Source organism: Thermobia domestica, chromosome 6 (genome assembly GCF_964235325.1).
Source record: "Thermobia domestica chromosome 6, izTheDome1.hap1.1, whole genome shotgun sequence".
Classification (NCBI taxonomy): domain Eukaryota; kingdom Metazoa; phylum Arthropoda; class Insecta; order Zygentoma; family Lepismatidae; genus Thermobia; species Thermobia domestica.
In genome coordinates this window covers 133,435,708-133,452,884 of record NC_137459.1, presented here as the reverse complement: position 1 = coordinate 133,452,884, position 17,177 = coordinate 133,435,708, and the positions used below count along the sequence as shown (strand labels likewise).

General features: G+C 36.6%; 1 protein-coding gene across 3 annotated transcripts in view; it reads right to left on the bottom strand.

The window, feature by feature from the left end:
• Nucleotides 1-16,919, bottom strand: part of lsn (vacuolar-sorting protein SNF8) — a 37,046-nt gene extending 20,127 nt beyond the window's left edge. Inside the window, exons 1-2 of one of the 3 annotated variants that reach the window (XM_081762131.1) lie at nucleotides 16,858-16,919; nucleotides 9,225-9,333 (exon numbers count right to left, since the gene is read on the bottom strand). In XM_081762131.1, coding sequence (XP_081618257.1) covers nucleotides 9,225-9,326 — 102 coding nt within the window. In that variant the 5' untranslated portion in view covers nucleotides 9,327-9,333; nucleotides 16,858-16,919. Of the gene's footprint in view, nucleotides 1-9,224; nucleotides 9,334-16,328; nucleotides 16,351-16,370; nucleotides 16,539-16,857 lie in introns of those variants that run through there. The other 2 variants (XM_081762130.1, XM_081762132.1) reach the window with 2 other exon arrangements.
• Nucleotides 16,920-17,177: the final 258 nt, after the last annotated feature.

Here is a 17,177-nt window from a genome sequence, read left to right as displayed (position 1 = left end):
GTTTGTTTGTTGTGTATTTTTGTCTAGAAGACAGCATTGTATTTTATCTTGCTACATCCAGGTACTTTGATCGAGTTTGGTTTGTTTCCATGGTGAGTTCCCACACACCTATGTTTTTGACAGGTTTTTCTGTTTCAGTTTTATGTTTTGTGCCTAGGATTATTTTCACGATGGGTTTCAGTTCTGTTTTCGTATAAAGGTTCCTTAGGGCCTGTTTCTGTCTGAGATAGGTCCATGTGAACGTAGTCGTTCGCATGGGTAACCGACAACCGGTCCCCCTGAGGTTGTATGTTTGCACAGGAGAAATGTTTTGTCACCAAGTCTAATGTAATAATATACATAAGACTATCCAGCCCTCTCCTGTCTAGTGATGAGGCTGGTGGTTATAGAATTTCTCCCTGGCATTTTTTTTTTTTTTTTGACCAGCATGTCTCGAATTGTGATGGTTTGGTGCGAGTGTTATTCTTTTTTGCTTTTCATGCTTGGTTGTAGAATTTTGGTGGCTGTGGTTATAGGAGGTCTGTGGGATTTATTTCTCTGAGCTGTCAGTATTCTTTGAGGAGTGTTTGCTGTATCTTTTATTGTTATTTCGTAAAATTATATGTCAGTTTCTGTGTGAGTTTCTAGGATTCCTTTTCAGAACAATCTGAATTGTTTCGTGTGTTAAAAAGTGGAAAGTCTTTTCCCAGTACTTTCAGTTGGTTACGGGTTTGAATTTTGTTTGAGAGATTGCGTGTTAATGATTCTTTTCATTTTTGTTTGTCTTCTGGTTCTGCTTGTTTTTTTTTCCTTTTCTTTTTACTTTTTTTCGTCGTTATTTCGTTGGGTTTGTTGATGGTAGTTTTTCAGTATTCCTTGGGTAGAGTATGTAAAATTTTAACTCTGTTTTGAAGTTTTGGTGGTCCTGAGAGGATTTTCTTTTTTTTTGTAAGTACTTCAGAAACTCATGAGTTCTTCCATCGATTCCCTTCTTGGTTTTCTTTGTGGGGTGTTTTTGTTTCCGTCTTTGTGTCGTTTGTTTCTTTTCTGTTGTGGTTCGATTTTGTTGTTGTTTTGGTTGGAATATTTCTTTTTGGGAAGTCCAGAGCTACTTGTTTTTCTCTGGACTGCCTCTTTCTGTATCATGTGGGCTAAAGCGAGACTTGCGCTTCTCTAGGGCAAGTTCACCCTCCTTTTTCCCCTGTTCGTTCTAGTTGTCTGTGGTGTTCAATGACTCGTCTGTTTATTTCAATTTTAGTTTTTTTTTAGTATATTTTGTGTGTTTAGTTTCGAAATTGGTTGGTAGTTTGGCGTATTCAATCAAGTTCATATATCATTTTTGAAGCCGTATTCGGGGTTTTCCAAGTTGGACCCCCTATTTTTTGTTTGGCTTCGTAGTGTTACGCAAGGTGTCCTAGTAGACTAGCTTGCGTAGTGTTTTTAAGGTTCTCTTCCTTCCCCCGCTCAGCCTTTAGTTGGGTCAAGGGGTTCCGCGTTGTTTGCTGGTTTTGGAGTATTGCTCCTTTACTCTTCTCTTCTCTTCTTATTTGGCCTTGGTTCACTTTCTCCGGTCTTTGGCTTCTCCATTGTGTTAAAGGGTATCCTGTTTTGGGTTTCTCGGAGTTTCACAGTCTTGAAGGGTTCGTATTAGAAAGTACGTTTTCACACAGGTTTTTACGAGGTATAGGAGTTTTCGTGTCGAGATTGTGCTTTCGTACTGACCAGTACAGTTCCGATTTTTAATTTCTGTTCTTGATGACTGCTTGGTGTGCATTGCCCCAGTTCTCTGTATATACAAGTGTGCAGGTGGAGCATCGAGCCCGGTTCCTCAGTGTTCACCTAGCTTCATTTTCCTTGGTCAGTGGAGCTTAGTTTCTCCATTTTTCCAGCGTTCGTGTATGATGTGTGCCAATAAAATCAAATTGAGAGGGGGTTTGTTCCCCCTGAGCTTCCTTCGTTTCTTTCACTAGTTTCTTTTTATTGTTGTTTTTGTTTCTATTTTTTAGTTGTTATTATTGTTATTGTTATAGTATTTTTATTCTTCGATTTGTTTTTAAGTTGGTACCACAGTTTCTAGTTTCTCATAGACTGTGTTCCTTCCCTTGTTTCTTTTTTGGTTGTTTTGTTTTTCGTTTTCCTTCGTTCTTGTGTTTACATCCTAGTCGTCTGGTTTCTTTTTGTTCCGTTTTCGTTTTTTCTTTTCCCTTTTTCTTATGATATTTATTTCTATTTCTTTTGGTTTTGGTTTTCCCTTCTTTTTTGTTGGGATCTTCCTTTGGTTGGTTTGTGGTTTGTCTCAATTTGTGGTTTTCAGTTTGGTTTAGGGGCCTGTGGTTCTGTTTGGTTTTCCTTTTTTTCTTTTTTCCATGGTTTTTCCAGTATTTTCGTTCTCTGTTTTCCTGATTTTTTTGTTTTCTGGGATCCTCTTTTCGTTTTTCCTTTTCCACTTTCTGTTTCTTTCCCTTTTGCTTTCTCTTTCCTTTTTATTGCCCTTCTTTTCTTTTTCGTTTTCATTTTGTTCTGTTTTCTTTTCTCTTTCGTTTCTATTTTTTTCTTTCATTCGTTCTGCGTTTTCTTGTTTTCTGTGTGTTAGTCTCTGTTCTTTTTTTTTGTGTTTTTCCGGTGTGATTATTTGTTTCTTAGTGTTTCCTTTTTTTTAAAAAATTGGTTTGTCATATGTTGCTTTTGTGAGGTATTGTTTTAGGCTCTTGGGTCTTCTGTATGCTTTCATTGGGGTTCCTTGGGGCATGTTTTGCCACCAGTCTTCTGTTTTGTATTCCGTTTTTACTCTTTCCCAGAATTCTTTGATAATTGTTTTCAGTTTTTTCTCATAGTTCGGGTAGTAGAGTAGTGGGAATATTAGTCTGTCTGTCCTCTGTTTTTTCTTTTCATTTTTTTGTTTTGTTAGCAGGTTCTCTATTTCAGTTTTGATAAGCGCTTTTTTGTAGCCTCTTGTTATAAAAGTTCTGCCTAGTAGTTTTAGTCTGTTTTTCAGTTTTTGTTTGTTTTAATGATTCTTGTTAGTCTTAGTCCTTGGCTTGTTATTAGTGAGTTTTTCAGTGTTGTGGGGTGTGCTGAGTTTGCTCTCAAGAATTCTTGTTTGTTTGTGGGTTTGTAGTAGATGTCTGTCTCTAGACGGCCGCATAGCCTTTTCACTATTGTTACATCCAGGAAGTTTATTCGAGTTTGGTCTGTTTCCATGGTGAATTCTAGTCCTCCTTTGTCTCTTTGTAGGTTTTCAATATATGTTTCTAGTTGTTGTTTGGTGCCTGGGAATATTCCCATGATATCATCTACAAATCTATATTCGTGTAAAGGTTTTATGGGGTCCGTTTCTGTCTGGGTTAGCTCCATGTGAACATAGATGTTCGCATAGGCCACCGACACCGAGGCTCCCGTGGCTGTGCCTTTGCGTTGGAGAAATATTTTGTCACCAAATCTGATGTAGTTGTTGTACATCCGAATTTCCAGTCCTCTTCTTTACTAGAGCAGGGGCTGGTGGCTCCAGGGTTTCTCCTTCGCATTCTTTTCTTAGTCAGTCATATCTTGAAGTGTAATAGTGTGATACAAGTTCTATGCCTCTTTTGCTTTCTATGCTCGGGTATAGTTTTTTTATGACTGTGGTGTATAGGAGGTTCTTGGGATTCGTTTTCTTTATTTTTCTGATTCTCTGGAGAAAATCTGTGGTGTCTTTTAGCCATTCCGGCAGTGTTGATAGGAGTTCCATAAGAAAATGTGTTAAGTATTTGTCTAGGCTTTTGGTGGGGCTGTTGCAGGCTGATACTATTGGTCTCCCTGGGGGGAGATTCGTTTCTGGTCTTGGTTGTTTATGTATTTTTGGTAGTAGGTAGAAGCTCGGTAGGTTTGACCCTCTGTTTTCTATCATTTTGATGATTGCTTGTTTTGATTGTTTTATTTCTCTGAACGTGGTTTTGTTCTCCAATTGTAGGAGTGCTTCTTTTACATAGTCCTTTGTGTTCATTATTACTAGTCCTCCTGATTTATCAGTGGGTTTTATAATTATACCCTTTTTTTGATTTAAGTTGGTACAGTGCGTATCTGTGGCGTCGGGATAGGTTTGATTTGTTTCTGTTTTGAAGTAGTTTGAGGATTTTTCCTTGTAGCTGACTTATGTGTTCCTGAATGCAGTGTATGGTCAGGTCTGGGTCTTTGTTCTCTTTCTTTTTTAACAACGGGGTTTGTTGTTTAAGTTCTGTTCTGGCTCTTTCTTTTCTTATTGATGTCTGGTAGAGTTTGTTTAGTTTTTGTGTGAATTTTTTCAAGTCCTTTCTCAGGACAATTGTGTTTGTTTTATAAGTTGGGCAGAAGGATAGTTCTTTTTCCAGCACTTCCAGTTGGTCTGGGTCCAGAGTTTTATTTGAGAGGTTGTGTATGAGTGATTCTTTCTTTTTCATGTATTTGTCTCTAGGTCTGCTTTTTTTTCTTTTTTCTCATTTGATTGTTGGGTTTTTCTGTGGGTCTCACAGATGTGTTAGGGTTTGGTACGTTTGGTTTGACTCTTTTCTGGGATTTTTGTGGTCCTGAGAAGGACCCTTGGTTTTGGTTTGGGTCTAGCATATTCAGTTTTTCTCTTTCCTGAGATTTTGGTGGTCCTAAGAAGGACCGATGGTTTTTGTTTGGGGTTGGCATATTCAATTTAACTCTTTTCTGAAGTTTTGGTGGTCCTAAGAAGGACCTTTGTTTTTTTGGGGGGGGTTTTGCGTTTCTTCACTTTTGGAAGTTCTTTAAGAACTCCATTAGTTCTTCTATTGAGTATCTTCTTGGTTTCCTTTGTGGGGTGTGGTTTTGGTTCTCTTCTGTTGTTCGTTTGTATGATCTTCGTTCTTTTGAGGTTGTATCTTCCTCTTGAAGAAATCCAGAGCCACTTTTTTAGCTCTCTGGACTAACATAATAAAGAAACGGAAAGAACAACAACAAAATAACGAAACAACAGAAACAATAACCACATTTATAGTGAAACAACCACACGTGTGGCCACATCGGCATAAACCAAACTATTTAACGTATAATAATAATAATAATAATAATAATAATAATAATAATAATAATAATAATAATAATAATAACAGTAATACCAATAATAATACCAATAATAACGAAAAACTGAAGGAAAAAGTGAAAGAAAAAGGACGATATACTTGGGAAAACTAAAGCCTTCTCTGATTTTATACACATCTCTGACAAATATATGTATATATAAATCTTTGCACACAAACGCTGGTATAAAGGAGAAACCAAGCTCTCTTGAAGCAAAGGAAAAGAATGCTAGGTGTAAATAGAGGAACCGGGCTCTATGTCCCGCCTGCACACTTGAATATAAATAATAATAATAATAACAATAATAATAATAATAATAATAATAATAATAAATGATGAACTGTTCTAGGCTTACTTTGAAACAATATCAGCAAATTCTGTTTTATCCACATGCAAAAACATTTATTTTGCAAAAACTATCACATCTATACTTGAATATCACTTTAAAATCTAAAGATAGTTCTTCCATGTTACACAGAACTCTAGGGGAAATGATAGGAACTTGTTTTTACCATCAGGGCTAGTTTCGCAAAACTATTACTACAACACTCGAAGTAACAGCATTTGCAAATGAGTTTTACTATTACTCTAGCCTTTCTACTTCATAATATTTTATGACATATATTGCAGAACTTGTTCGACTTTCATCAACTTGACTACTGGAAGAATTGCAGCCTTCTTTCAGAATTATCTTCGTTTGGCGAGTCCATTTCATCAATTCTACATGGGTGAACCTTATAATAACTACCTTCGACTTAGCTTGATTCGATGTAGGAAACAATCCTCCTGACCTGACAATAGAAATGTCTACGTAAAAGTGCGTTTATCGGAGAGTATGTAATGTAATATATATTACACATTGCATTTCGATTTGTAAGGTCACATATTTTGGTCCCAGTAAGCGGATTATCTATCAACTAATGGTCGCATTAAGAGGTATACGTTGCACATGACAGCACTGTATATTTTGTAGCGTGCTGTATGTTGCATAACAAGTTACAACAGGTATGGTTCTACTTTGATTTGTGCTTAATATAATTCATATTCACTACAAATTTTATTAGTTAGAATTAGTTTCTGGATGGTATAGTTCTGTCATGTTTTACGGCTTGGTGACAAAGTGTCGTACAACAGTGTATTTTACGTCACAGTAAGTACTATAAAAAAGTTTAAAAAAACTGCAATTTCTAAATGTAATTACTTTATACAATAGTTTTTAAAACGTCATGTCGTTCGTATTGGATGTAAAAAGATCTCCAAAACATCTATACAAGAATTTATCTATTAAAATGCTACAAAAGCAATTAAAAGCGCCTGAGTTCCAACCTATAACTTTAGCTTTCAAATCTTTCATTTACGGCTATGTGTGATTTCACGTTTAACAGAGACAAACATTTTAAGTATTTGTACTTTAAATAGTCTAAATTAGTTAACTATAACTTTTTCATAAAGTTTATGATATAAAATTATTGTTCAAAGCCTTTGTATTGTAATAAGCTTTCTCTAAAATCAATGCATGTAAATTGTGCTTCCATCTTCCGAGTTCTTTTAAACTATGTTTATATGTTTGTGGTCAATCCTTTCGACAATGAGATCTCGGAAACTACAGGCTCTAAAAATATGACGTTTTCACTGATCGATTGGAAATTTTTGCGTAGATTGTCCAGTTCTAATTGAATGTTTAAAAAAAACATGGCCATTATTTCTTTATTACATTTTTTAGGGTACACTGAAAGCGTTGAAATTAAAAAAAAAAAAAAAAAAAAATAAGGCATCATATCCTATGCGTTATACATTCCAACAGCAGATTGTTGTATGTTGAGGTTGTATATGTCTCAGGTGTTCGTTTCATGGTCAAATAATAATGAAAAAGGAAGGATGACCATTTCTCGAGTCTAAGATAAATCTTTATTTTTGGAGTGTTTTGCCCAATGAACACCATATATAACTGACATTATAATTAATTCTATATGTAATGTATTTGCTTGTTACATACTGCATGCAAGATGAAAGAAAACACTGGTCATATATGAATTAGAAACTCCAACCGGAAGTAGGCTCAAATCTTGCAAACGGTGCGACATATTGAGAAAAAATAATCGAAAAAAATCTCCCCTTTATGATACCCCTTGCCGATTTTTTATCATGAGGAATGAGAAGGAGATTTATGCTCATATGCGAATGGTGCGCTGTGTAGAGAGCGCAGATTCAGCTAGTAGACTTTAATAATACTGCTTTTCCTGTCTTTACTATAGTAATCGTTGCATTTCCCGCTTTCTATCTTTCCTTTGGCATTGTTACTTTTAGTGGCGAAAATTAGTACTCCAATTATCTTTCATGCTGTTCTACTTTCATCTTGGAAATTTAGAATATCTACAGTACATCTATCACCCTACCTATTTATAATCCGAAAAATAATAATAATAATAATACAAAATTGGCAATAATCACGGAAACGAGTACGAAGTGAAGACTAGGACTAGAATTTTTGGTGGGAAAAAGTACTGAAACTAGTGGATGAAACGGTGACTAAAACACAGTTTTTGGTACAAATTTAGTGGAATGAAAACTATCTTAATGAATAATTATACTACATCCTAAGCATAATTTTAATATTTCTGTATCAAATTCTACGCGTCTAGATAGCTGGTAATTTGAACAATATGTCTTTAATTAAATATCGAAAAATGTAAATGAATACCATAATTTCACCTTCGATTGGTTGACATTTCAACGCTTGGGAGAGTGAAATAGAAGTTAATTGAATTTTACAACTTCATAATCTCAATGTTGGAAAATGTCAGACTTTCTCGGTTTGCCAGGAGTACTTTATACTGCGAGAAGGAGAGTTCAACATCTACAGTCACCCAGAGAGCATACTTTGTTTTCACGGAAAACTCCAGATCGATCTTCTACGAGGATCCAACTTCTAAGAGGTCACGGATTTTTCGGCAAACTACTTTCCAGTTTGAGTTTTGTTGATCCCTTCAGATCATCTTTTCCAGCTTGTAGTATGTTCTACTATACCAACTGCTTGGAAATGCACTATACCTTCAACTTTGTTAAGCAGTCGACAAACATTTTGTAACCATGAATTTCATGCAATTCCTTAATAGCGTCTTCTTCAGCAACAAATTTCTCAGCATCGTTCACAGAGTATGCCTCTGACTGATCATTGTGAGAAAGTCATCATTTTTGTCAAAATTTTCACAATAGGTGGGGAAATTGACTATGACATATTCAATTGCCCCACCTTGTGATAATTGTATCTTGAAGAAGCTGTAGTCCCGTTGTCCCCTTAATACACTTGAATATAGTAAGAGGACTAAATTGGAACTGTTTTTTTTTATTTATTTATTTATTTTAAATTTCAGCAGATGATTAACTTTACAATATTTCCATCGCACAAATTCACATACATGGTGCAACGCATGCACTATACACGTAACATGAAGCTTTGTGTATCTATGTTTTCTGAAATGTTCATATTGCTTTTTATGTGAATAGATTTTATTATACAGTATCTAGAACTGTGGGTGGAGAATGTACGGGACATTAAAGAGCATAATGTGTGCGGATAACTTATAGGTTTAAAAAATACAAAATAAAATAGTTTCCACCAGCTATAAAGTTATTTGCTCCCCATTGTTACATTTGGTATGAAGGAGATTTTTCTAACATTTAACTCATTCTTTTCTATTTTACCAAAGATAATTTGTGATTTTACTTGCTTTAGTCGGGAGTAGCAAAATTTCATGATTTCAGCAAGTTTTACATTGTCGCGTTAGTACTTACATTTTCCACAATCTAAGAGAGACTGGGAACTTTAATTTTTTCCACCTTATGCACTCCTGAGCTTCTGTTCGCGTATTATTCTACTGTGTTGCGATATATCTTAAACAAGATTGTGAGCGTTGTTATAGTTTATGTAAAAGCGCAATAAATCAACGTTGATAGTGACTGGGAACGAGAAAGAACTGAGACTTGCATCGGTATAATATGAACTGATAACAAATGAAAACTTGAAATTTGGGGCTTTATGGTGGACATAAATTTCGAGAAAGAAACCCCCAAAATCCAGTGGTTTTCGAAGCATTGTTTGAGCAACCCTCCACCAAATTCTGACTTGGTAGAACACCAAAAATTCGAGCCCCAGTGATGACACTATTTTAATTCTTAAGTTATACCTGCTCTATTTGATTCTCCTGCAGCTCGGATCCCTTGTCCTTGTACTTTTCTTGTGTCAACTTATGTTTTTGTATCGCTGCAACTCCTGCTCTTCGCCTCATTGTTCACCTAATTTAAAAGAAAGAGAAGTCATAATGCAATCTTTTCACTTCAACTACATCTGAATACACATAAAATTCTAAGGAAGAGTAAAATTTTCACTACGATCAAAACCCGTGAAGGAAAACACTAATTTGGTTGATTTGATTTGAATTTTCTAGTGTAGCGTTCCTTTGAGCAGCAAGGATATATGAGGCGTGAACCTACAGCTTAACGTGAAATCCGAACCACATGAGCTCCCGCCGGGGATCAAACCCAGATCCCCCACGCCAAAAGCGCGTACGCCAACCGCTTAGCCACAAGGGAGCTCTCTCATGTGGTTTGGATCCCACTTTAGATTGCTGATCCACATTTCATATGACCTTGCTGCTAAAAGAGACGCTGGACACCAATACAAATACACAAACAACCAAGAATTACCATAAGCTACCAGAAAATCAACAAAAACAGCAATATCATAAAATACTGAAAACCGCTAATGCCGAAAGGAGACATGACCAGGAACTGAAAATAGGCAAGAATGAAAGCAAAATAACAGTAAAAAGAAACTGTCAGTGTTATGTGTGTTTAAGTAAAGACAAAAATGTGTGGAAAGAAAAATTAAATCAGTCTGAAATATTACGGTATGTCTTGAGAATTTTTATCCATTTAATGTGGAAAAATTTGTATGAAATCGGTTAATCGGTTTTCACAGTCTACATGTATAAACCAGTAATACAACAGAGAAAATTTGAGTTTTGGTGTTTAGTGTCCTTATGCAACACCAAGCGTACGTTGAGAATACATAACATAAAAAAAAAAAAAAAAAACACGAGTCGTACTCTGATTAAATGTATTTATTCATGCAAGGTAATATACTTTATCTTATTTATAAAGTAGAAAAGAAAGATAAATTATAAAATTCCGGTTAAACAAGAGAGAAAATAAACAAAGAAAAAATCATGAAAACTATCATTCAAAAGTTGATCAGTACTTCTATATATTTTGGTCTAGTTCAGTAGGTTTTTAGTATCATTCGGTATTTTGATATTTTTTGGTACTCAAAAAAATACCGGAAGTCGATAACTCAAAATCATTTAAGACAAGAAGAGAGAAAAAGACAAGACTATTCTTCATTTGCACCACCTTCTGTACCGTAGAAAACGATAGCGCGTTTTTCTCGCTCCAATAAACTTTTTCATGCCACCTCATTTTGCACGCATATCACCAATCTGTATGCAATTATTTAGCAATGCACCACAACAGAATAGTGCCTCTAATCTTACTGCAGAGATTCATTTAAAGAAAGAAATCTGACAGAAGAGAGCGACATTTAAAAACGAATAGGTGCTATCCCGTTTTATGTGGACACAATTTCGTAAATTGTGCGGAAGAAATATGAATTATAATTTCGAAAAAGAAACATATGAGAAATCGGAATATATGAGGATCTTACCTGAAATACGCGTAAAGAGCAAGAATATGTAATATAAAGTCTACACTTCTAAGCACATAAGTACGTATTGCTAAACACGAACAATAGTAAGCACTGTTGTACGTTGTGACCTAGCAATGTTCGTAGTATTCGAAAAAAGTCCGACTTCTTCCAGTTAGCGGTCTGAAGTAACGTAGTATCAATAATGACAGAGTTCGAAAACAGGATACCGGAACAGACGAACTGAGCAATTTGGAATGCAAATGTCAGAGAAAATTGAAACACAAGTTTTAATTACAGGACATTGTAAAGGATTAAACATTAGCATTTCAAGGAATTTTTCAAACCATAAAAGCTGCACATGCAAGGCATGTATTTTTATGCCGTATGAAATGTTCTTCCAGTATCCTCGTTTATATATATATATATATATATATACCCACCGTTGCTAACGCGACTGCTTCCTTCGGACGCACCATCTTCTCTATCTCGGTTAGAAAGCATTCGCTTCTTTAGTGGGCAAGTCAGTGTGTTTCATGCACTGTAGCTCTTATACCATATATCCACACGCTGTATACTTAGCCCTCCTAAAGTAAATCTCAACCTCCGCCCCTTAAGGAACACTTTCTAAAGCAGTAAGAATGTATTTTCTGCTGAGAGAAGTCAATTTTCAATAATGTAAGTATGCCCACATAAAATGACGAGAGAGAAGTTAACCAAATAACGTTTGGACCGTGCACGTGAAGTTCTGGCACACACCTTGATATCATTGTTGGAAAATTGAACTTTTTCACGAGTTTCGTTCTTATTGTTCTCCAAAAGATTTGCGTTAGACAGGATATAACCCCATTTACCATAGATAAAATTCAAGAGGACACCTCAAATGATTGTTGAAAAAGTGCAATTCTTTACTACTAGGGTATAAATATGGCATCCGGATGTATGACATAAAAACTACAATACAAAAAACACAAAGCAACCTGCTCTAGGTGGTCACTAAACATATTCTTAAAATAACTGTTGAAAAGTTATATTTCTTTCACTAATTTCCTTCTTGTTGTAATTCAAAATATTTGTACTGGGCGACATAAAATTAAACCGCTTAGCCTAGATATAATTCAAGAGGGCCATCAGAAGTGTTGTTTTTTTTTAATTACTATTCTTTTACGATTTGAGTATAAATACGGTGCCCGGATGTATTATATAAAAACTATAGTGCAAAACACACAAACCAACCTGCGGTAGGCGGCCACAAAATAGTGCGAATGCTATCTAATCAAGTTCGGGTAGGGTTAAGCAGGGTGCGTCCGAAGATAGCAGGCACAAATGCGATGGCGAGTATATGCGTAAGCGAGGATGGTGAATGGGTTTTGACAATGATACGAGATTCATTAGCACTTGTCATGGGATTAATGCTGTATCGCCGGACAACACAAAAATCGAAAAAAAAAAAAAAAAAAAAAAGAGAGAGAGAATAATATTCAGCTTCTCTCCCCAAGTACTAGGTTGTGACACTAGGCAGTGATTATTTTTCGAAATATAGTGTGGACATATGGCATAAAATCTAGTGACAAAACAAGAATCAACTTGTGCTAGGTGGCCATTAAAAAAAGCACGAATGCTATTCAACAGAGTCAGAGCAGAAGGGCGACAGGGAAGCTAGCGTTTCTATGAATCCGCGAAGGGGGCGAGCAGCTGCGAGGGTGTGCGTTTGTTTTGAGCAGGCGCGTCAGCAGCGGTGGGTATACGCATAAACGAGGATAGTGGAAAAACACTTTATATCCCATAAAATGCATGCTCTTTTAGTACTTTTCGGCTGCAGGGAAGCAAACTGGACCCCATCTGATTTTCACACATTTTGTAAATTAGACTACGAGGAATACGAATCCGAAGGAATTTTGACATTTCGAATGTCGGAAATCGAGATATTCGAATATAATGGGACCGTGGAAGCAAACTGCACCCCTGCTGATTTTTATATATTTTGTAAAGTAGACCGCGAGGGACACGAATCTGAAGGGATTTTGACATTCCTAATTCCCGAACTCGAGATACTAGAACTTATACAGTAGTTTTATATAGTATGTATAAAAGTAACGAAGAAAGTTCTGTCGCTTTTTAACCTATTACCTTAGAGCATCAATATGTCACCTAAGACGTACCTGGAAGATAAAAAATAATACCAATCAGTATCAACGTCCTTCTGCCAACGTTCGGGATGGGAATGGATTCCTTCGCGTTAGAACTTGGTTTGCCCTGAAGCGGAGAAGTTTCAAGTGCATTTTGCACCTCTACTACGGAGTTGAACTGGAGTCCTCTAAGGAGAGTGTCCAAGGAATGGAACAAGTGATAATGCGACGGTGCAATGTCCGGGGAATATGGCAGATGTAATAGTGTTTCCTATCCAAGGCGTAGGGTGGTGTCCTGGGCCATTCCAGCCATGTGGGGCTTAGCGTTGTCCCGTAACGGTTCAACCCCTTAGCGATTGAGAAGTGCTGGATCCAGGGTTTTGAGTTTTTCTTGAACACGGCTCAACTGTTGACAGTAGACAGTTGCATTGATGTTCTGCTCTGACCAGTCGGTAGCAGTTCCCGATGCACGATGTCGCGATCAGTCCACCAAACACACAGGAGGACTTTCTGCTTCAATGCTGGTTTCAGCTGTTTTGGAACCGGTTCATGGGATTTTAACCAATGATGATGACGTCGTGGGGTTTCGTACAGGACCCACTTCTCATTACATGTCAACATCCTGTCTAGAAATGTCTCCTTCCTCAGACGAGACAGCAAAGAAACACAGGTGTCTGCTCCTGTAGCCTTCTGGCCCGGAGTCAAATCATGTGGGACCCATAGACCCAACTTGTAGTGCTTCACAAGTTGATGAAGGTGCTGCCGAATGGTTTCTCCCCTCACATTGAATGTTTCCCCACATGTCTGTCCACTGTTCGCCTCAATTGTTACCTGAAGATCTTCATTTTGTACATGTGTTGGTCTTCCGGCACGTGGTGTGTCTTTCGTGAGTGTTTCGTCACCGTCCTTAAACTTGCTAAACCACCCTTGCACTGTCTGCGTAATCACGACCCTCACGAAAGGCCTGAGTTATCTTCCGCCCCGCTGCAGTGGCGTTTGACCCATGTTTGAAGTCGTACAGCATACACGCCCTTATGACGCTTTGTGGAGGTTCCATATTCACTCTGTCCTTACACAAGTTCACATTGTAACTGAACTGCCACAACCATGTAGAATGTTGAATATACCCACACCAACAACTGACCTTCGCCTTATCTCCACTCGCATTCAACTCACGGTGTGAGGGCAAATTGAACACACACCTCCACAAAAAGCGACAGAACTTTCTTGGTTACTTTTATATATCTCACAGGACATAATATGTTTCATATAGAAAATATTGTTTTTTTTTTTTCATATAGATACATAGCGTCTATATTAAAATTTAAGTTTCAATATCTCGAGTTGCGACATTCGAAATGTCAAAATTCCTTCAGGTTCGTGTTTCTCGTGGTGTAATTTACAAAATATATAAAAATAAGGTGTGGTCCAGTTTGCTTTCATCGTCACTTTATGTTCGAATATTTCGAGTTCTGAAATTCGGAATGTCAAAATTCCTTGAGATTCGTGTTCCTCGTGGTCTAATTTACAAAGTATATAAAAATAAGGTGTGGTCCAGTTTGCTTCCGTCGTCACTTTATGTTCGAATATCTCGAGTTCTGAAATTCGGAATGTCAAAATTCCTTCAGATTCGTGTTCCTCGTGGTGTAATTTACAAAGTATATAAAAATCAGGTGGGGTCCAGTTTGCTTCCCTGCAGCCGTAAATTTGCTTCTATAATAATCTTAAGTTACACTTGAACTTGTCGTTCGGCGTTCTTGTAGCTTATGAAGGCACGAATAATTCAAGTATGTTTGTCACATCTACAAACGAATATTCATTCGTATAGAACCTCCAATACATTACTTTAAAAACACATGAACTACACAAAGAAAACCATTGTGCATTAGAGCAGATCTCTTATTAGCAAATGATCCTGCACACGCGCACTGCTCAAATAGCCAACAGCCCGAGCCTGAGCGCGAGTCCAAATTTAACTCAATCGCGATTGAGATTGTCAGAGGTGTAGCGGTTTACGTTGAATATACCAACACTTTATCAACTAAGTCGTCTTAGATTTTTCTCCAACCCCAAAAAGCGGGTCGTTTTTCGTGATTAAGATATGTTTAAGCAGGGGACGAATATAGAACCTGAAAATCAGGTGGTACCAGCTAAAATCGGGTAGTATGGCAACACTAAGCTAAATAGAAAATAAGGTATATCCCTATTTTAAAATCAAAACACATACAACTCATGAAATTCAAATTGAAATCTCATCCACTTATACTGAGATCTTTTATATTATTATTACTCTTTCCCCTTGTTTTTAAAAATAGTACTGCCACTCTTTCTTTTGTTATCAAAAAAGCACCATTTCCCTTTCTTTAAAAACAAAAAAAAGAAAAGAAAGAAAGAAAATCTAGATCGCACTATACAATTTTATTGTTGATTTGTTGCCACTTACCGATAAATGTGAATATTGTGATTTTGCATGTGCTGACTGGTTTCTTATCGCAAGTCCCAGACACCTGCAATAGTTTATACGTGAAGGAAACACCGATCACGTTTTATTCTGTATCTTTGTATTTCCCAATGACGATAGCAGTGCCTCTTTGTGAGAAATTGCAACTTAATTTTTTATTCTGCCAATTGTAAAAGTGTACTCAACAAGAATTTCCCTACACTTTAAGACATTTTAAGAAAAAATACCCTCTTCCCCTCAGCAAATTTTGAGCATCCCTACGCCGAGGGAAATTTCTCTCCATCTGAAAACTGTGAGCCGAAGTAGGAAAAGATTCTTTGCTGTTTTCTCGTCATTACTTGATATTAGTGCTGTCGAAATGTGAAATTTGCGGTTTTTGAGAAAACCGGTTTTCTGAAAACCGAAAATGCTGTTTTGGAAACCGAAATTTCGGTTTTATGAAATTTCACTTTTTTACAAAACCGGTTTTTCCAAAAACCGATTTCGACAGCACTACCTCTAACCTATTTCTATTCCTCCTCCTACTACTACTTATTCTATAGATCCGTATAGTAAAACTGCATGCCCTCCAGAAAGACCTTACCGGTTTAAAATAGGATCTAACACAGCCATCTTTCATAAGCACTCATTTACTTTATCCATAGCAAAGCATTTGTAATGATTTGACACTTTTAATCCTAAGATATAGCTGTATTATTTTCTATTTATTTCTGTCGCCTGTAGAAATGTATTCCTTATAAACATGTCTTTACATGCAAAGTATTAAATTTCACCTGTAAATTTTTCCAAAATGTGGTGTGCCAAAACTAAACAAGCACCAAACGTTCTTTATAAACACGTCTTTTTATGCAAAGTATTAAATTTAACCTGAACAGTTTCCAAAATGTGATGTGTCAAAACTTGGCCAGCACCTTTTGAACAATTATTTCTAGCAATTTTTACTTAACCTGAACAAATAGAATTTCTATTACTGTAAACATATTCCTAGGAATATACTTACTGTAATCTATTACCTGGACATACGTTAGGGCTTGTTACTTACATGTAATATTTCGCATTAATTTTCTTTCCTTTTACCAAAAATAAATAAAATGACACTATAATATACGTTTACCCCTGCCTAGAATTATTTGTAAACACTCCACAATTATCTTTCTCTCTCAACGTTTTGATGCTCCAAGCAGATATCGGATGAGCAATCTAAACAGTAATCTAGGCGCAGTGCTATTCAACCTGGGATACGCGTACCCCTGGGGGTACGCAAAGATGTTTCCGGGAAACGTAATCCTAAAATAAGCAAATTTCCAATATTTATTGAATGGTCATAGTTGGAGATTTTTTTCTTTCTCCAGTCTTCCTTTGAAGTTAAAAGAAAGGATATAGTATACGTGAGACCGCATCAGTTCCAGAAGGAGCTGGACGCTCATACTTTTAGGGATTATTCATTGAGTATCTACGAACTTAAAAAGGGGGTAACAAACCCACTTTGACTGACTTCGCGAGTGATACGAAAATCAAAAAGAACTTACCTGTTTGTTGTTCTTCTGCGTGTGTTGACAGTAGGCGTTTCGTGATGTGCAAATGTTTGAGAGATGTATGCAGTAGTAGCAGGTCTAGCGTGATTGCTTTGCGGTTTTGGGGGTTTTTCCGTACAGGTTTGCGTCATTGTGTAAAGGTTTTTGTGAGCTGAATGCAACGCGAAGTTTCGTTTTTTGCTTAGAATTACGTAAGAGAAAAATATTTCTTTGTACTTACTTGTTGAATTAGGAGTTCTGAGGTCTTCTTTTCGGAACGCCATTCAGGTCGGTCACACACCCGATGGTTAGGTCGAAAGAGAAGTACCTTGATC